Here is a 27,392-nt window from a genome sequence, read left to right on the forward strand (position 1 = left end):
TGGCGGCAGTACAGGAGGGATTGTAGCAGGGATCGGAGATTCCTGCTGAGGTCCCTACATACATGGAGGTGATACTTAATATTTGCGGGTAACACCTGAATTTTTGCCGTAAATATTATATGATAAAATGGGCACCTATATCCGTAGTGATGTTTTCAGGTATGCTCTGCTGCAGGGCTAAAGGTGACTCTGTCCAGTGTGTATGGACAGCGATGATCGCATTCATCGCGGGGGGGGGGGAAGCCGTTCAGTGCATACACACTGAGCGGCTTTCCCCTGGCCCGGCACTGACAGAGGGGATAGGACGGCGTTGCATAGCGGAGCGCTATGCAAAGCCGTCCTGAAAGCCGCTCATCTGCTGGTATAACCAGCAGATGAACGGCATTCCCGGCGATGTTGCGGGAGCGCGCAGCAGCGCTCACCGCTCATCTCTGGGGCATACACACTGGGCGGCTTTGTACCTGCTGTTTTGAGCGACGTTCAGCTCAAAGTCACCCAGTGTGTATGGGCCTTAACAGAACGCATCACTGCCAGTGCCGGCATTGGCATGTGTGTTTGCTCTTGCCAATGCTGGGAACCGTTGTGCGTTGTATACAGAGAGCAGCTAAAAGGTGACGAAGCTGCACTGCAGGAGAGGTCCTGCGAGCATGTTCCAGAGCTCAGAGCTCACTCCCCATTCCTCCCACAGCAGTGCTCCCACCCACCCGTCCGCCGGTGTCACGCGTCATTCCACTCCGTGACCACTGACCGCATGCGCTGTTACCCAGCAGAGCAACAATCCCGGAGGAAGAAGAGAGCCCCCCGGAGTGTGCCGCCGCTGGCCCCGCCCCTCCGTTTAGCCCCGCCCCAGCCAGGCCCCGCTCCCGGCTGGATTGTGTCTCTGGCTGCTGTTCTGAGCCGCTGTCTGTTGCAGACAGTCAGCGAGGGACAAAGGAGCCGCTGGAGCTGAGCAGACATGTCGTCCTCCTCATCTCCCGAGCGCTACGAGGACGGAGAGTACGAGAGCCAGCCCAAGAAGCTGAAGAGCGGCCAGGAGGACGGGGAGATAGACTACACTTCGGAAGAGCATGAGGGGGACTCAGCTGGTGCAGCGAGCAGCGCCCGGGGCTCAGTCACCCAAAGGGTAATTCATCCAGGGATCCTCCACTGTATACACTCACTACACATATACTGTGTATCGGCTACTGTACTCACACTCTCCCGAGCGTCCACCTACATAGCTAACATCCTTCTGCATATAAACATGTATTATATTGTGCATGCAATGCAGACAGACCCCCCTCCCCTGCATGCAGCACATTTGCATATATATATATATATACATATATTATTCCTTGCATATAGTAGCACATACAGGTACTGTAGTGTATGGTGTATGCAATGCAGGCTAACCTACCTCCCCTGCATGCAACACATACACACACATTCTCTCTCTCTCTCTCTCTCTCTCTCTCTCTCTCTCTCTCTCTCTCTCTCTCTCTCTCTCTCTCTCTCTCTCTCTCTCTCTCTCTCTCTCTCCTGCCATCATCCTGCATATAGTACAACATACTGTACATGTAGTTTATGGTTCATGCGCTGCATGCTGACCTCCAGTGTATCATTTTTATGTGTACAAAATGCATTATTTATCATCCAGGGAGAGCTTGAAGTTTCATTGGTTTCCCTAAAAATGTCCATGCATATATTTATTGACTGTTTGTTTATATGGATAGTATTGGGATGCCGGCGGTTAGATGACCGAGGGGTAGATTTATTAAGCTTGGTGAAGTGATAAAGTGTCTGATCTTTATCACCGGCCAATCAGCTCCTACCTGTCATTTTTCAAACCAAGCCTGTAACTTCACAGTTAGGATCTGATTGGCCGGTGATAAAGTACCAGATTATCACTTCACCAAGCTTAATAAATCTGCGGTACTTGTGTATTTTGGCGGCGCCCGTCGTGGGCATCGTGTGCCTTAACTTTAAGGCACAGGACGCGACGCGATGGACCCGATTTCTCCATAGGCTTCAATGTTAAAATATTTTTAACATTGAACCCGATGGAGAAATCGGGTCCATCGCGTCGCGTCCTGTGCCTTAAAGTTAAGGCACACAACGCGACCGACGCGACCGACACGATTTCTCCATAGGCTTCAATGTTAAAATATTTTTAACATTGAAATACTGTCGGTCGCGTCGGACTTGTGCCATTATAATGTCACAAGATCAAATGTAGTTGTTAAAATCCATCTAACATAAAAAACAATGGGAAATGGGCCAATATGGCCCATTTCTCATTGTATATGGCCCCGTCATGTCCAAATATAAATGCCCCCCATTGTCAGCGGCACCCCAGTATTGACGCCAACCCGAAGCGTGTCGAGCGGCGGCGGTACGCGTCCTACGACCTTTTCATACCCCTACTATCCACGTCGGTGTGGAGTTGAGAATAGAATAGTGTGGCGAGCGCACGCGGATACCTTCACAGGTATCCGCGTCCCCACGCGGGCTTCACAGGTGTCCGTGGCCACGCGGACACCTGTGAAGTCCGCGAAGGGACGCGTTTACCTGTGAAGGTATCCGCGTCCCCTCGCGGGGCTCGCTGCGCTCGCCACGCTTCGGGCTCGGTGGCTCGCTGCGCTCGCCACACTATTCTATTCTCAACTCCACGCCGACGTGGATAGTAGGGGTATGAAAAGGTCGGAGGACGCGCACCGCCGCCCCTCGCGGGCTCGCTGCGCTCGCCACGCTTCGGGTTGACGTCAATACTGGGGTGCCGCTCACAATGTAAAATGGACTTTATCAAGTCCATCTTATCTTGTGCCATTATAATGGCACAAGACCGACGCGACCGACACGATTTCAATGTAAAATATTTTAACATTGAAGCCTATGGAGAAATCGGGTCCATCGCGTCGGTCGCGTCGTGTGCCATGTTAATGCACACGACGCGATGGACCCGATTTTTCACAGACGATGGACGCGATCCTCATCGTGGGCGCCGCCAAAATACACAAGTACCAATCTGCCCCTAGGCGAAAGTGGCATCCCACTGGTCAGGATCAAGACACCTTTTAGGTTTTAAAAACCTCCCCACTTCCTATATTTTTTGATCATTTTTGTTTTACATAATTGTTTTTATTTGATTTTCCTATGTTTTCCCAATCGTCGATACACAAGTTTGTCCTCTAGCCTCCAAACCTTAAACTGTTCACTGTAAACTCATCTCTTTAGGAAAGATATTCTACCCAATTACACTCTCTCTATACAGTTCACACAAAACTTACGTGTGTTCTCTTTCGACACTCTCAGAACCCACAGTTCCCATGCCAATATTACTATGTAACTGAGGGGTAGATTTATTAAGCTCGGTGAAGTGATAAACTGTTTATCACTGGCCAATCAGCTCCTACCTGTCATTTTTCAAACCAAGCGTGTAAGTTACTGTGAAGTTCACAGAAGCTGATTGACAGGTGATAAAAACCAGACACTTTATCACTTCACCTAGCGTAATAAATCTGCCCCCGAGTCACATAGCTAACCGACAATCTTTGCAATCCCTGTGCACTAATTTCTAATAAGTAGCATTCATCCTTCTGTATCACATTTCTATAGAGTGTGTACTTGCTAGCCAAAGTTTGTTACCTATGCCTGTTACTGTCCAATCTTGTTTCTTTGCTGTGTTCAGACTTGTAAAGCACAATGGAATATGCTGGTGCTACTGTGACACCCCCCCCCCCCCCCCCCGCCAGGGGCAAACGCAGGATTTTCAGAAGGGGGTTTCCAGAGAGGGGCGGAGCACAGAGAGGCAGTTAGGTGACCCAGTATATGCCAGGTCAGTTAAAGTATTATAGATAGACCAAATGTATATAAATAATATATACACATAACAGCAGTGTAGACCCCTGGGCATAGCAATGTATTGGGGCCCCTACCTATCCTCTAGGGGTGGGGGGGGGGTGCTATGAGCGGAAGCTTTGATGTCCCGTGGGTGGTAGGGGGTATTATATCAACCGCTCAGCATGTAGGGACTGGATCAGTAATTTTCACTAATTATCCCTTTACTGCACAGATGGTGAGAGATGAGGTGGGAGAAGGGGGCATTGGGCTGAATGAAGGGGTCATGATACATAACTTCCAGGGTGGTAGAGGATGTTTAATATGCAGAGGAGGGGTGTATAGTGGAGTGGGATTATTATTTATAATTTTCTGGTGGGAGGACAGCTTGCTTGACTGCAGATATCTCCAGTTAGCTTTTAATGGAATTATAAACTAGAGCATCCCACCTACCAAATGGTACTGGGGACTAGGGGATCAGAGTTCAGGAGGCAGAGCAATCTTCCAATGAGAATATAAAACTACATACCAGGTATGTAGAGCTGGAGCAGTAACCAGCTGCTGGAAGGCTGATATCTCTGGTTCTTGGAACAGTAGAGACAAGCTACTAGTGTCCATCAAAGGGGAAGAGTCCCAGCTTTTGGAATATACCCTCAGAAAAACAAACAAAAGTCAAAGAGAACCTGAAATATCTGACTGGGAAGAGCAATTAACAGGCTTGGATGGGACCACTGCTTTGAAGTCAGATATCTCCGGTTCCCCAGGGCCGATTTTTAAAATACTTGTACCCATGGAAAGAGGGGACCCTCAGCTTTCAGTCTAGGGCCCTTAGATTCCTAGGGGGGTTTCTGGGTACTCAGAACCTCCCCCCCCCCACTGCGTGCGCTACTGCCCCCCCCTTTCCATAAGTTATTTAAGTGATCTGCTTAAAGATGTGTGGGGCTTTTACATTTCCTATAAAGGCTAAAGTATATCATTTGTTGTGGTTACCTTGTTTATTTGCTACAGTGACAAAGAGATTCGATTCAACAGATCCTGATAAGAAATACTCTTTCAAACAACTTCCTGTTCATTTTTAGCATAGGTTTGTTATATGGTACATTTATCTATTTTTTTTCTTAAGCTGCAAGCCTCCCTCCCCAATTGAAATGGAGGATGTTAATTGCGTAGGTCATTATCTGGAATACACAGTTTGTCATTTCATGTACAGTAGATTTGGTGAGCAATAGCTCCTGTAGCTGCAGGGTTTATGCCACATGTGAACTGACTGTTGCTGTCTGCTCTGGTGCTTCTAGTACAGTCTGACCTGTATTGAGATATAAGGACAGTTAAGAGGACACTCCTCAAGGGAAATCCTGCATTGTGGATTAATGCAATCGATGTGCGAATGGATGTGTACTGCACAGGAACTGTGTGGGGTTCTTAGGACCAAGTTTGAGAACCCCTGATTCAGGCATTCCCAACCACGGTCCTCAAGGCACACCAGCAGTGCAGGTTTTACTGATATCCAGGCTTCAGCACAGATGGTTTAATCAGAATCCCTCAGATACTAATTAAGTCACCTGTGCTGAAGCCTGGATATCACTAAAACCTGCACTGTTGGTGTGCCTTGAGGACCGTGGTTGGGAATGCCTGCCCTGATCTAATGATTTTTACACTGGGCACAAGTCATCACAGGCTCAGAGTAGTCCAAGACTTGCTCGGCAGTGTGATGTAAAAAGGCCTATCCGGCCTGGAGCTGACGTCCCACACCCTCCCCTAAACCCCTCCGGCAAACTTAGGGCCAGATGTAGCAAGCTTCAAAAAGTGATAAAATGGAGTGTGATAAACAACCAGCCGGTCAGCTCCAACCTGTCATTTTTTTTCAAACCCAGCCCGTAACATGGCAGGTAGGAGCTGATTGGCTGGCTGTTAATCACTTTCCATTTTATCACTTTTTAAGCTTGATACATCTGGTCCCTAGGCGTGAAAATAGAAAAAGAAGCAGGACTTCATCACAGGATGGACTCTTTAATGCGTACTATGGGCCGTATGCATGCACAGTGTATCGATTATCGGCCACTGCGCAAATTTGCAGCCCTGTGATCAGGTCTGAATCAGGCTCATAGACCAGACCTGTACGAGAAACACCACAGCAGACAACAACACCCCAGGCAGGTGAAGGGTGCTAGAATGACCACTAAATATCTACAAATATCTGTGTGTGGCCGCAAAACTTAAGGCCCCCATACACTATGCGATTTGGGAACGATTTTGCCCGATTCGGATGAATCGGACCGTGAAATCATCCCAAAGCGCATCGGAGTCGGGAGGTCGGACGGGCTGCACATAAGATTTGCTAAATCTTATGTGCTGCCCGGAGCTGTGCTCCCCCGCAACGAGGGACTTACCAGAGCCGGGCGGAGGGATCAGGCACAGGGAGCTGGGCAGAAGGAGCAGGGGGCGGCGCAGAGTACCAGGGAGCCGGGCAGGAGAAGATGCGGCAGCGCGAATGGCGGGAGCAGCGAAGCACTTAAAAAGAAAACCCAATACAAACGCATAGGAAGCCATTGATTGGCTGGGACCTCTCTTTAGATATCACTAAAACCTGCACTGTTGGTGTGCCTTGAGGACCGTGGTTGGGAATGCCTGAGCTAGAACATGCAGTTGGACCATATTAAAGGGTCATGTGTTTCAGCGAGATGTTTATGGTAGAAATGTTCCCTAATTTAGCTTGCACCTTTTGCATTCATGGCAGTCATTTGGATCTGCTGTTGTATGAGTATGAGCCTGATTCTGAACTGCACGGTAAGCTGCAAAGCTCACGGCTTGCCGAGCAATTGTGGTGCCGCTCTACCAAGTCTCACCCCCTCCACCATATCCCCTTGCAACCATGCGGGGATGTGTTCTGACACACATCCCTTCCCATGTGCGCAGCAGGAGAAATAATTTGATGGTCGCCAACCATGAAATGATTTCTGAGACTGATTTATTTGTGTGTGCCGGGACAAAGACAGGGCAGGAGGTTGGCAACATCAGGTTACGTCAGAACCCTGCCCCCGGCACACTGTGTCCCAGCCTCATTTACATAGAAATGCCCAGCGTTTTTGTGGGGACGTCCATGAAATGCTGGGCATTCCCATGTCAAAGCGCTGCTCCCATCGCCCCTCCCTTGTGCGAGTGCCACGCCTGCAGTGACGGTCGGAGAACGTGCCTGTGCAGAAGCCCTACACATACGCATATGAGAATATGCGCATGCGCAGGGAAGAGACATCGGTCCCCCGTGCGAACACCGGGGGACCGATGAGATTAGAATCAGGGCTATGTTGAAATCTTTAGTTTTTGGCTCTGTTTTGTTTTATTTATTTGTTGTATTATGAAAAATAGTTACTAGCCCGTCAAAATGACAGGACAACGTGTCGGCGCCGGCAACTTCTTGCATCTGAACACAATGACTGGAGATCGGGTACGATTTGAATCTGACCCTAAAGGTGCGTACACACGGGGCAATATGATCGCTGGCAATATATTGCTCAGCAATCATATTGCTCAGTGTCCCGTTTTCATCTGAGACCAGGGATGGTCGCAGATGAAAATGTCACACTGCCGGGAGAAGAGGCAGGGGAAGTCGCTGGTCGGAGGAGCATGCTCCTCCGACCAGCGACCATTCAGGGGCTGAAAACGGGAGCGCGCACCCGGCGATTTATCGCTGGTGCACACTCCAATCACTGGCAATATGGTCGCTCAGCGACCATATTCCCAGCGATTTCAGCCCCTATCGCCCCCCGTGTGTACACAGCTTTAGCATGAGATTTAATAGGATGAGAGATTCAGAAAGGGAGAGATTTGGTGAGAAATCTCAAGGTTTTTTTTAAAGCGGCAATCATTTACACTGCAAAATCAAACTGGTTTTGCAGTGTAAATAATTGCCGCTTTAAAAAAAACCTGGAGATTTCTCACCAAATCTCTCACTTTCTGAATCTCTTATCCTATTAAATCTCACCCTTAATGTCTATTCAATGTTACTTTAAAAGCTGTATTTTGGTGTTCTTTTTCTAACCATCTTTTCTTTTTTTTTTTTCAAAGTAACCCATTGCACACTACTTGACTTCATAACACAAAACTTTATGTACTTTGTCCCAGTTTTTTTTGTAAACCTAGCTACCCGTGTAGTAGTGGAATGCCGGATACTTTTCGATAACATTGTTCTGCCAATATATAAAATAAACAAAAAAACAATTATATTGATGGTATATTTAACTTGTTAGGCCCAAACACACCCACCTTGGGCACACATTAGTGTACATATTGGAGCACATGCCTGGGAGAATTAGTCACAATCTTGCAAAGTCACATAAGTGCTTGTGAAAAATGAATAAAAAAATTTCTTCTGTGAAGCGTTGTTTCCAACATTACAGTTTTAAGATTTCAGTCCATAGTATTGGCAGCGCACATTATAGCATGACAAAGTGGGTTTTGGAATATGCACCCATGTCTCAATTTCATGTGTGTTTTAATGTGTGAAAACAAATGGGCAGGTGTGACTTACCTCTAATAAGAGCTCTTATAAATTCATTAGAACAATTGAGTAGTGTACAAACCTTGCAATTTATCCCGATTCGCTCGGGATGTAATCGCACGGTGCTGTGTACACCTTCGATTTAGACTTTATAGTACAGATCTATACTATATAGTCTTGCCTGCACAGTCTAGTTTACTTTTAGATTTCAATGCCGTGCATTGGGATCGAATCGGATCAAATGCGGCTGAAAACCGTTCGATTTGATTTTGTTTATCTAAACAAAACCAAATAGAAAAATATACCAAATCGAACCGAAGGTGAAATTTAATAGGATGAGAGATTCAGAAAGTGAGAGATTTGGTACGAAATCTCCAGTTTTTTCAAAGCGGCAATGCTTTACACTGCAAAATCAAACTGGTTTTGCAGTGTAAATGATTGCCGCTTTAAAAAAAAAATGGACATTTCTTAGCCAATCTCTCACTTTCTGAATCTCTCAGCCTATTAAATTTCCCCCTGAGTGTACACATTAGGCTGGATACAGTATAGCAGATATATCTTCAGATCAATTGATCCTCAATACACACTGCTAGATCTTTCATGACTTGGGTCACAGCTGGGTGGGCGCAAATACATGCACCCACTTCAGTGGATCTGTCAATTACCGCCGGCTCCTGCTGTGGGTAAACTGGTGGCTGGCAAATCACCTGTTCACACAGCACAATGCACCAATATATATCAGCCTTCGGCTGTGCAATATGTCTGTGAACAACGCTGATCAGAAATATCACAGGTACACACTCGTTGATCGCTTAACAATATATTGACCGGTCATATGATTGGCCAGTGTGTGCCCAGCATTGGTCAATTATGACACATCAGAATATTTGCATTAAATACTATTGATAATATACTGCAACAAGAGTTTTAGGGACCTGTTTATCATTGTACATTTGCAGCTATTTCCCTGAAAACACCCATTTTCAAGTAAGGCTAATGAATTTGCTTTAGGCTATCCAATTAGCCCTGATAGCTGGTACTTATCTGGGATTATGCGCACAAAGCATAATCCCCAATAAACAGCCCTCCGAGCTGCAATAACACATGGGTCCAGATACTTATTCTGGATATCATGTGTTAGTGCCTGAAAACGTTTTCGAAAAGAATAGTTTTAATCTACATTCAACCTATTCAATGCCTGGTCCGTTTTTACACGGTCTTAAAAGATACCAACAATTCAACAATCCAGGAGCCATTTTTTGACAATGCAGATTCGACTTTCTAAAAAGTTGAATCTGCTTAAGCGAATCCTGGCTGAAAACTGCTAGGGATTGAATACAAACGGCCAATTTATTTATTAACAGTTTCTTATATAGCACATATTCCACATTGCTTTACAGAGAATATATGAACATTCACATCAGTCCCTGCCCCAGTGGAGCTTACAGTCTATATTCCCTACCACATGTACACACCTTCATTCTAGGGTTAATTTTGTTAGGAGCCAAATAACCTACCAGTATATTTTTGGATTGTGGGAGGAAACCTGGGAAACCCACACAAGTACGGGGAGAATATACAAACTCCGCACTGTTAGGGCCATGGTGGGAATTGAACCCATGACCTCAGCGCAGTAAGGAAGTAATGCTAACAATTACACCGTCCTTACTGCCCCAATATTTTGGGATACGGTAATTGAGTCACCAGCATGTATTTATGTCGAAATGAGTATAGGTCAACATGCAGGAAGGCCGACATGAGTTTAGGTCGACATGGGGTTTTTCACATTATTATTTTTTGAGCCGACAGGTGCTACTTCACGCCCTACCATCCACTAGGGCGTGGTGGGAGAATAAAATAGTGTGCCGACCACAGCGAGCCATGTGAGCTGACACAGTGCTATGTTTCAGTGTCCATGTCAACATTCAGGACAAAAAAATTTAAAAAACCCTATGTCGACCTAGACTCGTGCTGACCTTCCTGCATGTCGACCTAATGACTGTAGACCAACACGCTGGTGACCTAATGATCCACACCCAATATTTCAGCCTGTCTGTAATATAATTCGGGATTGAAACCCCCCCCCCCCCCCCCCCCAATAGTAACATTTTTGTTTATTATCCTTCACTAGTTACCATCCTGTCATAATGATGGTACATAATTGTCAGCTGTGTACTACGCCAGAGCGGAGCAATACATGAATTCCTATGTCAGACACCATCTAGCGGCTGCACATATGCACAACATTTGATTTCCGACCCAAAGAAGTGAGGAGCAGTGTTAATTATATAGGACAGTGATTCCCAAACGTTTTTGAATCGCATCACACCGGATTATCAGAATTTCTTTCACGGCACCCTGAGAATGTCAGAAAAAATTTAAGTACATTGTGTTTATAGGTCATCCTTAATCCCCGTGCACACGGTTCAATTCTGTCTAATTTTCTATTCGATTTTGCTTATATACGCAAAATCAAATCGAACGGTTCCCAGCCGCATTGGATCCCAATGCGTGGCCCCACTGCATTGAAATTGAATAGAAAAATAGACTGTAGGCAAGACTATATAGTACAGATATGTACTATATAGTCTAATTTCAAAGTGTACACGGTACTGCACAATTCAATCCCAATCGAAGCTGGATTGAATAGAAAATGATCGCATGGTGTGTACAGGGCCACCCCTGCATTGACACCAAAAGGTGCCATGGCACACAATTTAGGAACCACTGATGATATAGGATCATTATGGCATCTATATGTTACGTTGCACTTTTCAGAGATTATTTAATCATTTGCATCAGCCCCTGCCCCATTGGCTTTACCAATATAAATGAGCCTTTTCTTTTACTCTCAGCAGTAGATTTACAAAAGCGTCTAAAACAGACAAATGGTGATTCAATAGCTAGAATCTGGTTGGTTAGTTGCTATGGGCAACAATTTTCATTTTTAGAAACTAGTAAACCTACCCCCTATCATCTCATTTTGCGGAAACCACAGGAAATCGTACAAACATGGAAATATCATAAAAAGAAATATATGTGTATCTACAGTTGAATCCTTAAATAGTAGATTGTTGCTTCTAGTAACAGGTCTAGGACTTTTTTTTTATAGAAAATATACAATAGAATAAGGGAAAGAAATATAAGGTATGTTTATGCCTCAAGTAAACTCCTAGCTTTATATTTACCTTTGATTTACCATATAAATACGGTCTGTGCCGTTATTGGATGAAACCTGTGATATGGGCGCTGTAATCAATAATAACTGCTGTACAGAGTTGCAAATAAAAGGCAGTGATACGGTAAATTTAATTTAATGTTAAAAAATTTAAAGATGGGCACTAGGCTGTGGTTCTAACTATGCTAGTTAAATGGAATAGAGTTGCAGCAAATTAGGATATAAAAAGGATTTGGCCAATATTGATGCAAATAAGGCCCTTACACATTTTTTCCAAAATATGAAAAAAAAATTCCCCAAAAAAAAAAAAAAAAATAAAGAATACATGAAGATATTGTAATGGCATATGCTGTTTTTGATACCTGTAAAGACTAGTGCCAGCTACATTAGATCCTCTCACAGGATCACTGATTGTTTCTATTGCCTATTTCATTGGTTCATTAAAGTTTTTGGATCAAGGTACCCTAGAGTATCAGCAGTTTCATGGCATTCCTAAACCATAATCTGCTTCGTAAGATACTGCAAAAATTATTCCATTTGTCATAGTCTTGTCATCGTACTGCACCTGTATTTTTTAGTATATTGTTATTGTGACAACCATTTAGCTCCTCATCAGTTTTTATGAGGTTGACTGTGCAATCGATTTTACCTTATACACTCCACCTCCATCACCTTCAGTATTTCACCTTTGTAGAAAAACTTGGCTTGCTTACTTTGGGTGCCAATTGACTCACCGACATTCGGGATTCCGACGGTTGTTTGTCTGACATCGGAATCCCAACTGTTACAAGCCCGACAGTCGGGATCCCGACTTACAGGGCCTATTTTCACTCGTAAGGGTCCACAAGGGAAAATAGGCTATTACTATTCATGGACTATTTTTATGAACTTGATTTAATGTATCCATTTTTTTAGATTTGTCTATGTTGTTGCCTTATAAGCTTGGTTTTGCTTTAGATGGTACTATTACATTGTGCACTCTGATATTGTTTTCTTTCTCTACAATCAGGGGGTCATTCTAGAATGTGTGTGTGTGTGTGTGTGTGTGTGTATGTATATGTATGTATATATATATATATGTATATGTGTGTGTGTGTATGTATATATATATATATATATATATATATATATATATATATATATATATATATATATATATATACATGTGTGTGTATATATATATATATATATATATGTGTGTGTATGTATGTATTGTATTGTATTTGTTTGTGCAACAAAGTCTTTTTCTCCGCTATTGCCTTATTGCCTTAACCTGCATTTTAGGTGCAGTAGTTAGAAATATTTAATGCTTGGATTTAATAGTTTCAGTGGTCATGTCCTGGTGTAACAGAGATGTTGATGCTCCGTATACATTAAAATCCACACCAGAGTGTTGATGTCATTTTTGTTTTATGTTTTTTACATTTCATATTTTTATCTAACCCCTGACTTTATCAGTCAAACCTAATATCTTCTAATGTCATATACAGGATGGAGGGGGGAACCATCACAAAGTGTCGGTCTCTCCAGTGGTCCATGTGCGAGGACTTTGTGAATCTGTTGTGGAGGCTGACTTGGTGGAAGCACTGACAAAGTTTGGAACAATATGGTAGGCTTTATATTTGGATTTATAAGCACAAATAAGACATGTTTTGGTGCTGTCATTGTAGGCTTACTCCATGTATTCCACTGTTCTAAATAGGAATTTTAAAAATAAAATGCCTTAAAAGGTTTTTCTCGTATAAAAACATAATCGTCTCTGGTAGTCCAGGAAATGCATCTTTTTGGTTATTTTCAGATCTTATTTTGGGTACGTAGATGAATGCACTCTAACAAAACAGATGTCAGTTTATGTACTTAAATGTGTCAGGTGAATGTGCCCAGTTGCAGGGCAGGAAGGATGCAGGTAGATGAGCGGAACATTACTCAGACTGTGCTATTTGAGGTAGTAATGAGTGGAGGATTCAGCAGGCCTTTCATTCAGAATCCCAATAACCATTAAAGGGAATTAAAATATGACAATGTTATTTGTATAAATGAATTGCTGCTGCTGGTCGATAGTGTTTCAGTTGGCAATCCTTTTTATGTTATTATATGCATCAAAGATGTTATTAGAAATGTGTTATTATGTTATAATTATAAGACATGGAGAGCAATATGCTCCATCATGAAACTGTCTAGAGTCCTCATTATTCCTCCATTTCTGGCGCAACCCTGCATCTCCCCCCCCCCCCCCCCCCCCCCCCCCCCCCCATACATACAGAGTTTCTCCACGCTTTTACGCATGGCATAAAGAAGGATTCCAATATATCTACCAATTCTTTTTTTAAATAGACTACTGACCAAGGCACAATTACAGGAACATTTTCTGAACCTAACGTTACCACTTTTTCAGTTTCTACAGGCACATAGTTCTGCTCGGAAAGTTTTATGTACTATCCCACCTACAGATCTGACTTGTGGCTTAGACAATGAAATATGTTGTAAAACCCAAGGGTTTCTCTCTACCTCTCATATTTACACTTACTCCCGGAAACAACTCAACATTGAAGTAGAGACTGTGAATCTAATGAAGTGGCTGATTGACTATACACAATATATTAAAATCCTATGTTACAATGAATAAACAACTGGTGTCAATTTCCTATATGGATATGCAGCAAAAAATACTCCTTAGGGCAGGGGTGGCCAAACCTGTCCTCAAGATCTACCAGCGGTGCATGTTTTCCAGGCAATTTGTGGATCTATAGTAGGAATGAATGCAGCATGTTTTAAAATGTGACAGTTAGTAATGACTACAGCTGTGCACCAGCTAGGTAACCTGGAAAACGTGGACCGTTGGTAGATCTCGAGGACCGGTTTGGCCACCCCTGCCTTAGGGCCTGTTTTACACCTAATATTTAAGTCTATCTCAATCGAACACTGCAGATGGAGCCGCGGTTGTTTATCCAGCCGGCACGCAGAAGCTTACTGTCTTGGTGTGCCGTCTGCAAAGACGGGGATGCGTGAGTGTCTCACAGGCTCGCGCTTCCCATTGCTGCGAAAAGGGCGAGATGGAAAGCTCCGGCCGTATGAATAAACCTGGCTCGGTGTCCGTAGGGATCACTTTTACTGTGAATAAATCATAGGCGTATTGGAATAAAAATCAGTCTACTGCAACGTGCCCCCTGCCACTTGGTACGGGCATATTACTCACAAAATTGGCAGCAACAGCCAAACAAAACAAGAAAAATCAACTGCAACATTTTTTATTGGCATTCAAGACAACTCTGCAAACTTGATTCCACTTAACATTATGGTACAACTTAGAAACTCTTACTAACGGTGTTCAATTTTACTACAAATTGAAGAGCAGAGTTACCACTATTTAAAATGTTACAATATAGGTTTTGTTAATACCAAGAAAATGGTCTTTTCAAATGTATAATATACGTATTGGATTTGTCTTAGTTATTTATAGCTAAATGTTACAGTTCTGCAATAATTAATACACACATTTATTTATATTGCAAATGTTTTGTTTTTTATTATTGTTCATTTTGTCCAGATATATATGTACAGTATGATTGATTCTAACGTAGAGAGGTGGAGAGCGATGAGGTGTCGGAGAGATGCACCCATTTGTTAGCCAAGATGGACAAGAGTCAATATTCTTTGTCCATTAATGTTACACAGCACAGTGGCCCTTATTTAGATCTGATGGCAGTACAAATTTGTTCTCAGAATGGGAAAAACCATGTGCACTGCAGGTGGGGCAGATGTAACATGTGTAGAGAGAGTTAAATTTGGGTGGGGTGTGTTAAAACTGAAATCTAAATTGCAGTGTAAAAATAATGCAGCCAGTATTTACCCTGCACAGGAACAAAATAACTCCCCCAAATCTAACTCTCTCTGTGCACACGTTACATCTGCCCCACCTGCAGTGCACATGGTTTTGCCCATTTTTGAGAACAAATTTGGACTGCGATCAGATCTGAATAAGGGCCAGTGTCCTCACAAAAGTTCCCAGAAATCACCATTATAACTTACTCAGGTATTGAGCAATCAGGAAGAAGAGTACTAAAAGAGCATAAGAAATGACAGCGTGCTGAGGACGGCTCTACAGCCATAACTTTAAACTACTTTTTGCTTGTTTATTTTAATCACATTCCTACCCATAAAGAACATAGGGTTTGATTTTAATTCAAAGGCCTGTATTCAATGCGGCGGCGAGTGGTTTAAACAGTGGAGATCACTGAAAACAAGCAACCATTGACGTTTAACCCCCACAACGGCCGCTCACCCTATTCTACGTTCTGGGGGGACAGCGAGGATTCCCCCAAACAGCGATGTTCGCGGCTAATGCAGGAAGCCCACTGCATTTACCCGCGAGCCTCGCTGTTTTAGCGGCCGCACATGCCATTTCCTTGTCGCTGCAAAAATGATGCGACGAGGAAACTGTGTGTGCTGGGGGTCAGTTGAAGAGCATTGCTCGCTGTCACAGCTTGTAAATATCATTGAATATACCCCAAAGTGATTGTCCACACCACTAGTTGTGAGATGCCAGTTCTCGCGCCTTAAATTGGGTGTTTACTCGCGAGAACCTGCCATTGTCAGACTTAAGTGCTTGCTGTGATGCTGATTGTTCGGTGATATATGGCAGAAAATAGCACTACGGCACTAGTTTAGTCTGATTTACCATAGAGGGAGTGTGAACAGGAATCCTCTAGTCAGGCATAACTGCAATCAATTGAATAGCTCCTGGACCTCCTTACCATCACTATTAAAATACCTTTGAATTGAATCGACCCCCATACAGAGAAGCATACAATATTATATTCCGAATGATGCACTTTTTTTTTTTCAAGTTACCTTTGACCTATTTAGTATAGTTTATATAACCAACATATTAAACAGTGGTGTATAGATCATATTTAATCATTTAGGCATCCACTACCACATTGAAACGTAATCTAAATCCTCTAACACACATCGTTCTGATTTTCTCAGGTACCAGTGAAGCGTGTAAAAGAAACACACGCAGAAACACAGGGAGAACATACAGGTTCCACACAGTGGGCCTTATTCATCTTCTAATGCTGAAGTTGGAAAATGGCTGTTACTCATTTTTGCAGTAGCGTGATTGCGGGAGCCCTGAATTTATGCGACTGCATTTAAAGGCCTGGAGGGGGGCAGCGATGTGGGGGGAGGGTGGATCAGTCAACACAGGTGTGTCCGGACCATTAGCAGGGCGTCACCACCATGCCTAGCTGCACAGGCATGGAGTTAACCTAAACATGTGAGCACTTTGGTGTATAACAAAGCCTTTCACATGTTATGGGTGGGTAGGGCCCGGCTTGGCGCACCCACGCACCTCCCCCCCCCCCCCCCCCATGCTAGCACTGTGAGTTGTAGTTTTCCAAGTCTTTGCTGAATCAGGCCAGTGCCAGTTAAGAACCTGTGACTCCTGCACTAGGCAGCAATGCAAACCATGGAGCGCACTGTGGCTTCAGCAAGCGTTTCTTTGTTTTCTGTTGGGGAAAAAAAAATGTACGTATTCATCATCATCATTATTATTATTTTTCCACAGATTAATCAAAATAATTTAAGGTAGCTGCTTACTTAATCCGTACTGTATTGTTTTCTGCTTTGCTCAGCTACGTGATGATGATGCCCTTTAAGCGGCAAGCGTTGGTGGAGTTTGAGGACACTGAATTTTCTAAAAAGTGTGTGACATTTGCTAACAGCGAGCCTGTGTACATAGCAGGGCAGCAGGCCTTCTTCAACTACTCCACAAGCAAACGCATCACCCGCCCAGCAAACACTGAAGACCCTTCTGGCGGGAATAAAGTCCTTCTCCTGTCCATTCAGAATCCCCTCTATCCAATCACAGTGGTTAGTCTGCTGGTTATTTTTCACATTTTAAACGCATATAATTATAGTATTATTTACATAGCAAACAACATTTTATTTGGGTATCTGCAACATTTTTGTGAGAAGCTCGTACGGATGTCTATGGTAGTTGTAGTACAGTTACAGATCATGTCCTGTTCTGTTTTCTGTGTATTCTATACAATTCTTGTTATAACCCGTCCTTATTTTTTCCTTCCTATAGGATGTCTTGTATTCTGTCTGCAACCCAGTAGGAAAAGTGGAGCGCATTGTTATTTTCAAGAGAAATGGAATCCAAGCCATGGTTGAATATCCTTTGTCATTTTCAGTTATTTAAAAAAAAAAAAATTCAAATTAGTAAGTAAGTTTTAATTATATAGCGCACTTTCTCCAACAGGACTCAAGGCGCTTTACAGACATTAAAAATAACAATGCACATACTGTAATACAAAGGGTTATCCGTACAAGGAACAGGCAACAATGGCAGTACAGATATACATCAGACATACAGATATGCACAAGACGCATTCTACATGAGGGACACGAACATGGTGAACATATTTACCGAGCTGTGCAGTACCAGGCAGCCATTCAGCGGCGCCACATGGTGATTGCACAGCCAGCTAGGTAGCCAGTAACTATATATATATATATATATATATATATATATATATATATATATATATATATATATATTATGTGTATATATATATTATGTATGTACTCTAATGAGGGACACAGAAATTAATTTAACAAACTTGGTTCATAGCCATGTAAACTGGTTCTGCTCAAATATAAGGAAATAGCCGGCCAAAGCTTAAGGGGTGTACGCATGGTGCGATTTTTGGCAGCTAGTCAAAATCGCCTGGCTGGTTAGCCAAAATCGCATGGGTTTAAGCATGCAGCCGATACCAATGTGTTGCCCCGCTAAATCAATATCGTGTAGCAAAATAGACTCTGCAGGCAAATCTATTTTGACTCCATCGTAGACTATCATAGTGAACATAGACAAAGTCGTCGGTGCATATAGCCAAAATCAATTAGTCAAAATCTGTCACCAGTAATAATCGCACCATGTATACACACCTTTTAGAACTGGTTAGAAGTGAATCCAGTGACCATAATCTGTAGGCTATATGTATGTAATCACAACATCATGCAAATGGCGCTGTTCACAAAAATCAGGCAGACCTTTGCTTCCGTTGTCTTATATTTGCACGTGCCTACATAGATGAGAGATTCCTTAACCTAGCGGAACATTTGAGACTGTGACTTGTGCCCAGAAGGCCAAAGCCGCGCTGAATGGAGCAGACATTTACGCTGGATGCTGCACACTAAAAATAGAATATGCCAGAGTAAGTCTCTTTCACACTGCTTGTATCTCTTTTGTGGTTTTGGCTGCTGTGACATTGTCCATATTTGTTTCCCTGTGCACAGCCCACGCGTCTCAATGTTATACGGAATGACAATGACAGCTGGGATTACAGCAAACCCTACTTGAACAGGCGAGGTAGGAATTTTATAATATTGGCTCATGTTATAAATTGGTAAGCATGGTTAATGCTTAATGAATAAGGTTTGGGATTGCTGCCCGGTAGGTCCTTGGTTTAGTGGCTGTGTTGGACTGGTCAGATACCAGGAAAAGCTCACACATGCAGACATGCTTTCAGTGCCAGAGACTGTCTCTCCAAGCAGCTCCAGTCCCTCTCTTCCCCTCTCACACTCTTATCTATCTATGCTGTGAGGAAGGAATGCATTTCCAAACCATAAACTTGCACGCTGCATCTCCACGGACAAGACTTTGCTCCCAAGCACAAAAGCTGGACATGGCATTCAGAAGTCTAGCGGAGGACCTTCCAGCAGGCTGACTCCACACCTCTTAACGCACTACATCGGCAACAGCAAACAGGGCTCCGAAAACCCACCTAAAACCACAGACTTGCAACTCACCTTGACTACATTCTGCATGCATCATCATCACCACCACAGGCTCTCAGTGAAGGACATTTGAACAGCCCTGTGCATACTTGCAAGGATTGAACATGCTGTCCTAGATCCATGAAATCTGTCACCTGGATGTATATTGACTTAATTGCAGTAAAGTGAATGCAAATCAGTCTTATATCAGGACTGGCGGGGCATGGCAAATGTACAGTTTATTGACTTTCAAACACTGTCCTTCTAATTCTAGATCGTAACTGTTGTGTATTGATGACCAGTGATCAATGCAGATTTTACACTATAGTATTGTTACTACTTTGGCTTCTATACAATGTACAATGACATTGTACAATATACAATGTCACAGTATCCATAAACACCCAATCACACCCTAATTGCGGTGTATGAGGTTGAAATGCAATTGCGCTAACAAGATTGGTAAGCCTTGTATAGAAACCCTAAGTGACACGGTAGTGCATACAGGCTAAATCATTATAAATGTACCTTGGTATTTTTATGTATTCATTGTGTCACCGGATATTTTTATTCCTTTTTGTAATTTTAAGATTTTTTTTTTGTAGACCTCGTGACTTCTTTATCCTCCATGGGGGAAACAGGGATGACACGGAGTATATAGGTGTGAGCAGGAGATGGTTTCTTTTCCCAGCAGCTCAGCCTCCCTATGTTGTGGCTATGGTGAACAGTACCTAGAAATAAAGATTACTGCTGGTTACAAACATAGACGAGACGGTCTTAACCACATGTGGGAAAATCGGACAACATATAGCCATTCTGACATGTCTGGACTGCCAGATCCCTTCCAGTGTCAGGGGAACATGTATAATAATTAGCCTAATAGGGCCATTGTGGGGTCACGCATTCAGGGATAACGGGTAGATTTGCCTTGTGTTGCAGCGGATATTGCAGAATGTATGACAATTTATTCAGTCTAAACCGTAAAATAAATGGCTGAACTTCTGTAAGTGCCAACATAACATAATAGACATGCGACATTGCAAATAACTTACACGTAAATGGGTGTAATTTTGGTTTGTAGATAGCAATAAGGTACTGTGTCTTGGAGTGTGTTAGTTATACCACTAAGATAGTAAAACACACAGACCTACTAATCATACATTTTTGCCCTATAACCATAAAAATGCTGCTGCTTCTGGTATTTTTTAAATTCATGTAAAATAATTTAGGTCTGTGTGTTAGTACTGCAGTCAGCAAGGTTTTTACTTCTACTGCACTAAACCACAGCATCCAAACTGAAAAAATACAATCTGTGCAAATAAGTAGCATGGATTTCATTCAAATGAATTCTCCGCTACCCTACGCTAAGGTACACACTTGGCTGATGGATCAATGATTGGTTAGGTTTCTGCACAAAATAATTTGAATATACCTGCCTATTTGTGACGTTCTAGTGAATGCATTCTGTAGCCGATATAGTCAGCTGGTAGCCGGAACAGTCAGATGTACTGTTGTCCATCAGTAGGGTTGCAGGGCTGACCTGATATGTCTGTGAACTGGGGATGGCCATCAGCATGTATACCATCAATGGAGAAATGGTATGTGTCCATCGATTGTTGTATGCTATGCAATAGATGACCATCGATGGTTACACAATCCGATGACTATCCCTGTACTTTCACTGACTGGCCCATGGGGTAATCAAAAGCTGAGAACGGGGCTATGCTCTATGTCTAGGGCAAGAAATCATCTAGTTTGCCCTCCCCAATGGCAAAACTATTCAACATTGTCCACAAATAATCCATTTAAAATAAAATTGAATAATCGATGGGCACGACATCGTTTACAGACCTATCGATGATACACACAAGCTGATGGTCCAGAGGCTATAACCTTCTTCGGCTGTATACACAATATATTGGCAAGAGTGTATCCAGCCTCAGACTATGGTTCTAAAAAGTTGGCATATGGTGCTTACATGTAGAATAGTTTATAAGCACCAGAGGAGTTCATGTTTTTCAGAGCATCTTACATATTCAAAGCCATAGTACGGCTCTTTAGCTCTAAAGGTGTGTACACACGGTGCAATATGGTCCCTGAGCAATTTGGGCTTTTTATCGCTCAGTGACAATATAGCACAGTGGAGCTTTTTTTTTCAGTGGTGACTGACAAGTCAAAATCACAGGAGTGACCATTAAAGGCTGGCTGTGGGAGTGCCCTCATTGCAATTTATCGCCCTGTACACACAAAAAACACAGGCGATATGGTCCCATTTAGCCAGCGATACTGACCAATATCGCCCTGTGTGAACAGGGCTTAAGGGAGAAGACCCCACATCTCTCTCCACACAGTGTGGTAAGCATGAGTCGGAGCAGGGGGTGGCATATAGCCAAAAGCTGGTACCCATCCAGTGTGGCCCCCACGGCTATGCTTGATGACCGGACAATGCCTGGTAAAACATATAGCAACCATACAAATGTTTGTTTTGAGTAATCCAGTTTGGGAAAACCTACCAACTGATTTAGATGCCAATGTTGACAGCATGTAACTGTACCAATGTAATTGTTGTGCTACGCATTACTGTCGGTAGACTGTTACAGATTGTTTGCATTCATCTGAAGAATGCCATTTACATCAGACTGTTAAGCATGTGATACCTATTTATTCTACTTATAAAAATTTTATAATGTTTACTGTATATGTATTTATTGTATCTACTAGTTAATTTAAGTGCTTTTTGTTTGTTTGTACTTGCATGAAATCTTTTCAACAATTATATTTAAACATTGTGTTAACTGAATTGTTGAAACCATGTAATACAGGTTGTTTTTGGATTATGCTGAAACCTCTTGAAGGGAGACCTCTTTGAAAATGTCTTGCTGGTGCAGCTTGTAGTAGAATTCAGGTACTGTTTAAACACAAGTGATTTGTTATCTGGCCATGTTTTATACCTAATGTTGAAAATGTAATTATATTGTACTATGGAATGGAATCCTTACTTCTCTTACACCTCTCACTGTTTGGTGAAGTTCTGTATGTTACACTGCACTTGGAAATGTATGTTCTCTGATCTGTTCTCTATAATATACCATAAGGAAACCATGTGTTTGGTAGTCCATTGCTGACCATCTATGGCTGTCAAACTGACCGTTACAGCTTTACTATGTGTTCATTATTCGGATATAATTCCCTACTGCTAGATCTGAATGGCCACTTATTATAGTGCAACTGTTAAGATCTCAATTCTGTTAACCATACTTAGGGGGGGTATTCAATGCCGGCCCATATGTTGATTATTTTCCAACCTATTCAATGTCTGTTCTGTCTAATATTCCGACTTTCGGAAACAATGTGAAAGTCGAAAAAGTTGTTGATCGACAAAACCACGTCTTTTACTATTAAAATAGTTGGATTTGCAGTGGCGAGTCCAAGCTGAAAACGACTGAGATTGAATAGGTATTTAGTCGGAAATGTCATCCAGGATTGAATACCCACCCTTGATTATGTTACCATAGTGGCTTTTAGAACAAATGGTTAAATGGATATTATTTAATGTTTTTATGTGAATACTGTTGGGGGAATAAAAGTGATGCAATGTAAGAAGTAAATAAATGGATGTTTGGGTGGGTTTCTGTTTTGTTTCTGTTTACGTTTGTATATGATTTTTTTTTTTTTTTTTAATTCAGACCGTGGCAAGGGGCGACAGAGACAAGCCATTCTTGGGGATCACCCATCATCCTACCGCTATGATGGATACGGTAACGTAATTTAGCAGAATTTCATTAGCTGATCCATTGAAGCACCAGCATTAATGTTGCATGGCTGTGTAGTAAAAGGTGCATATGTGGAAGTGAATGGTTAGTGGCCCTGCTATGTATTGGTTTTTGCTATGGTTTTATTTGCAATATTAAGTTCCCAAATGTTCATGCTCATTACTGTGTCAGTGGATCAGCTGCATATGTGGTCATTCTTTGAGTTTGTGAGGGGTAGGATGGGGTAAAGATTGAAATGATTTATTTACAGGTTTTTTTTTTATATAGCACAGCATATTCTGTTGCGCTTTACAATTGGAAATAGAAATCAGCAGGAGATGTGCAATAAACATAGACACCCAGTGGGCAGGTGCCAGAATTGTATACTCGGGGGCTGATTTATGTACATACTCTTTGTTATCAAACAATTGAATCTTATCTGTTGGGTCCATTCCTTCTACTCCTGTATAGCATAGAAAGAGGCAGCGTTTGGAATGGTTAAAGTGGGGATAGTAAAGGTGCCCACACACTAGAATGATTTTTGGTCCGATTGGCCGATTTCCGATAAATCGGCCGATATATCATCCAATGTTTACCGATAATCGGTCGAAAATCGGCCGGTATCGGTCCGATGCGCGCTCCCGTGGATCTTTAGCTGAATCTTCTGATCTTACGTGTTGCACGAAAGATCAAAAGATCCATAGGAACGCACACGGGATCTTAAGAAAAATCTTTGGTAAAGATGTGCGCTTGCCTGAAATCAAGGCTAATTTATGCGCACATCTTACGATCGCAGATCTTTCTCGTGTGTGGGCACCTTAAGACAAGAAGCAGCTGGATAGCTGAGAAACTGCATTGAAATGCTACCTAGTGGAGGCTTCCTTACAGGGAAAATAGACCGGTGACCGAAATGCTCCTTTTTATAGGAGTTGGTAGTAAACTAATGCCATAAAAGTGGGGCACATTTTAGTAACAATGAAACCTTAATGCAAATCATACTATGGAAGCCTTTCTGCTAATTACTAGAAATAAAGGGTCTATATTAAACAACTTACAATTTCTTCATTTAATTTGCTAATACTACAAATGTCTGTAAATAATGAACCATTGCACGGTTGCAGAGGACATTTTCTTAACAAATGGTAATAATCTGTAAGTGGGTGTTTACACGGAGTGGAAATAAAGCGGTGTTATTTGAGCCACTTCATCCTTTAGGTCTAGTATCCTGCACTTACACAATGACCGCTCCTTACATAAATACCGGTATCCCTCTCAGTCTTCTGTCAGTATACTGACTGCTGGGAAGTTGATCACATCCATTTTTGAATTTATATGAATTGACAAAATTCTACCCGATCTCAGGGAAAAGGTTCTTTTTAGGCAAGTGTGCCCATCATTTTTATCCCTGAATTTATAGGACTTCGGAATTAAACTTTCAGCATTTTGTTTCCACAATATAATTGGGTATGGCAGTGGCGCTTCTAGTGAAACGATTGTCCAGTCTTGTATACCAATGCTACGACTTGAACAAAAGGAATGTTATGCTGATTACATTTGTTATTGTACACAAAGCACTTTGTATAAATCCATTTCCTTCCCTTCTACAGGAAACCATGGCCCATTGCTCCCATTACCCAATCGCTACAGGATGGGGTCTAGAGACACTCCAGAGCTGGTTTCTTACCCTCTGCCCCAGACCTCTTCATACATCCATGGTGGGCCTCCTGTTGGGTCAGTGGCCATGGTTAGTGGCCTTCATCAAGAAAAGATGAATTGCTCTCGGGTTTTTAACTTGTTCTGCTTATATGGTAACATTGAAAAGGTAAATATAATTGTACTTTGGTTTAAATGCTCAACTAAGCATAAAGTACATCACAAATGATCATTTATGCAAAGGCACGTATATGGTTTCCATGAGAGTTAATTCCACCCCACCCCCATTGCAATAGTGTACTATAAATATTAGTCATGAATATATAGTGTGTAGAAGAAAAGTTATTTGAAATCACAAACAGGTGCGCATCCAGGTGTGCAGCAATAGTATTGAAGATATCTAGGAGGTAATCCCACAACCCCTCCCAAACAGGATATAGTACAGTAAAGGTGATATCTTCTACACTTATGCGCTCCACATTCTCATATGTGCCAAATACACCTAAAGAGGACCCTGGTGACTCGCCATCTGGAGCAGAAACAGAGGAAAAGTGACGCTGCCGAAGGACTTCTGCAGAGTTCCAGGAGCGCCATACAGCCGCACATCTTACCCATACAGAGAACCGAGTACATCTTGGGTTCTCAACAAGATCTGGTAATTGTGTTGACTTTTCTTTCTTCTGTTTGAAGTGACGTGGCGGACCATCTTTTAAAAGTGTTTTATGCTTATGTAGAGAACTTGCTGACAGTTCTCACTTTTATCTGGTAATTGCAATTACTACCAGCACCGTGTCTGATGTATTTTAACCCTATGTGTTACATGTTATATTAAACTGTTTTACGCTATGGTATGGTTGTTTTACCATTCTCTCTTGTATGGCATAAAACGGAGAGAATTTGAAGAAGAGATCAGATTTGGACCAACTGCTTTAAAGCTAAGATATTTCTGAACAATTTGGTGTATTTGGCACATATGAGAATGTGGAGCGCATAAGTGTAGAAGATATCACCTTTACTGTACTATATGAATATATAGTGTGTTAAATGTACTGTAGGATATGACATATTATCTCTGAAAGCATTATTCATATTTGCCTACTTCCCGAAATATCCAGCTTACAAATGTTGTATATGTTACACTTCATGATTCACATCATCGGACCCCTCCCAACTGTTTGAGGAAGCAATAAACAAGATGGCCGGTCCTGATAAGGCATCTATTTGCAAGTTATATCATTGCCCCCACCACACACACACACACACACACACACTTGTCATGGGACTTCAGGACTACAATTTCCACATGCAACCTATTTGTGAATTTAATGGAAACCAGTTCTTGCCATATCTTTGTTTTTTTTTTAGCAACTTTCACATTAGAACATATGTGGTCTGTTGATGTCGCATAGAAAGTGTTTTAAGACACAATGTAGTATAGTTTAACAAATTAAGCAGTCTACATTTGAGACTAATTCTGGATTTTATCTGATTAGATTACGTGGGTTGTTTGTATACCGATCTAATTGTAATATGGAAATAAGATTGCATCACTGAATTTATTAAATTATTGGTATTGCAGATACATATATTATGCAGAGCTTTACAACAGGTAATTGTTTGAAACCAGCCCCTGTCATAGATTATAATGTAAACGGGCCATTTTTCAACGAGTTTTAGCTGATTTCTACGTATGGTAAAGGGCGCGTCAGCCAATTGGCTCCTAACTCTCAGTTAATGATGATTTTATAATGGATCACACCTGTTTTTTTTTTTTTTTCATCATGTGATGAAACTGGCAGAGATGGCAGAAACTCTTCCCTAATTTTGTTTATAGGTTGCGCAGTGTGATGGCATAAAACTGCTTTAGCTAGATAAGTGCATCATCGGTTAGGTTGAGGTTAATGTTGTTTTAGATATGAAGTCCCTGATTCTGGTCTGATCGCTCTTCGCCGTGTTCGCACAGGGGATCGATGTTTAGCTACTGCGCATTAACCATTCCATGCCCACTCCGCTCACTGGGATTCTTAAGATTTTCCTCTTTGTTCTAGGTAAAGTTTATGAAGACCATTCCTGGCACTGCCCTTGTGGAGATGGGCGATGAGTATGCTGTGGAAAGGGCAGTCACTCACCTAAATAATGTGAAGATATTTGGGAAGAGATTAAATGTTTGGTGAGAAATAAGCAACTCTACTAATTGTATATATATTTTACAAAAAATGGGGGCATGACATTGGGATTGCAGATGTCAATGGGAAGAATATTGGCAAATAGTACGTATATAAAAGTCATGTGGACTACATAATACCAACGTGGTACTAATACTAATTAAAGAATTGTAACCATATGGACATTATAGCTTTAAACAGATGTTCCCAAATGCGGATCTCAGGGCACCCCAACAGTCCAGGTTTTAGGGATATCAGGAATTTTATTGATATTAGGGATTTGCTTGTGCAAAGGGGATATTAAACTGCCTGCGGTGCTTATTCAACTTTGCTTAAGCATGTATAGCCTTAAAACCTGGACTGCTTTTAGGGCTGCATTTGGAAACTGCATGCTTTAAACCTAATGTTTTACCATTCTGTTTAAAACTTGAATGCTAAGATGGTTAAAATGCTATCATTAGAATTAACACTGCATCCACATTAAACTGTCCACATAATCAGTGTCGCCATTCTAATATCTTCTTCCGGTGTTAGGTGTTGCA

At 42.1% G+C, this 27,392-nt stretch overlaps 1 protein-coding gene across 2 annotated transcripts in view; it reads left to right on the forward strand.

Annotated features, from left to right (window-relative positions):
* The first annotated feature begins 752 nt into the window (after window positions 1-752).
* HNRNPLL (heterogeneous nuclear ribonucleoprotein L like) overlaps window positions 753-27,392 on the forward strand; it is a 36,832-nt gene continuing 10,192 nt past the window's right edge. For both annotated transcript variants that reach the window (XR_014471618.1, XM_083176084.1), the window contains exons 1-9: window positions 753-1,123; window positions 12,983-13,101; window positions 17,129-17,366; window positions 17,587-17,672; window positions 18,622-18,718; window positions 18,801-18,873; window positions 22,967-23,038; window positions 24,640-24,854; window positions 26,734-26,855. Coding sequence is in view for 1 of the 2 variants with exons in the window: in XM_083176084.1 (XP_083032210.1) it covers window positions 956-1,123; window positions 12,983-13,101; window positions 17,129-17,366; window positions 17,587-17,672; window positions 18,622-18,718; window positions 18,801-18,873; window positions 22,967-23,038; window positions 24,640-24,854; window positions 26,734-26,855 (1,190 nt within the window). In the remaining variant the exon portion in view is untranslated. The remainder of the gene's footprint in view (window positions 1,124-12,982; window positions 13,102-17,128; window positions 17,367-17,586; window positions 17,673-18,621; window positions 18,719-18,800; window positions 18,874-22,966; window positions 23,039-24,639; window positions 24,855-26,733; window positions 26,856-27,392) is intronic.

Source organism: Crinia signifera, chromosome 3, assembly GCF_055691185.1.
Source record: "Crinia signifera chromosome 3, ASM5569118v1, whole genome shotgun sequence".
Classification (NCBI taxonomy): domain Eukaryota; kingdom Metazoa; phylum Chordata; class Amphibia; order Anura; family Myobatrachidae; genus Crinia; species Crinia signifera.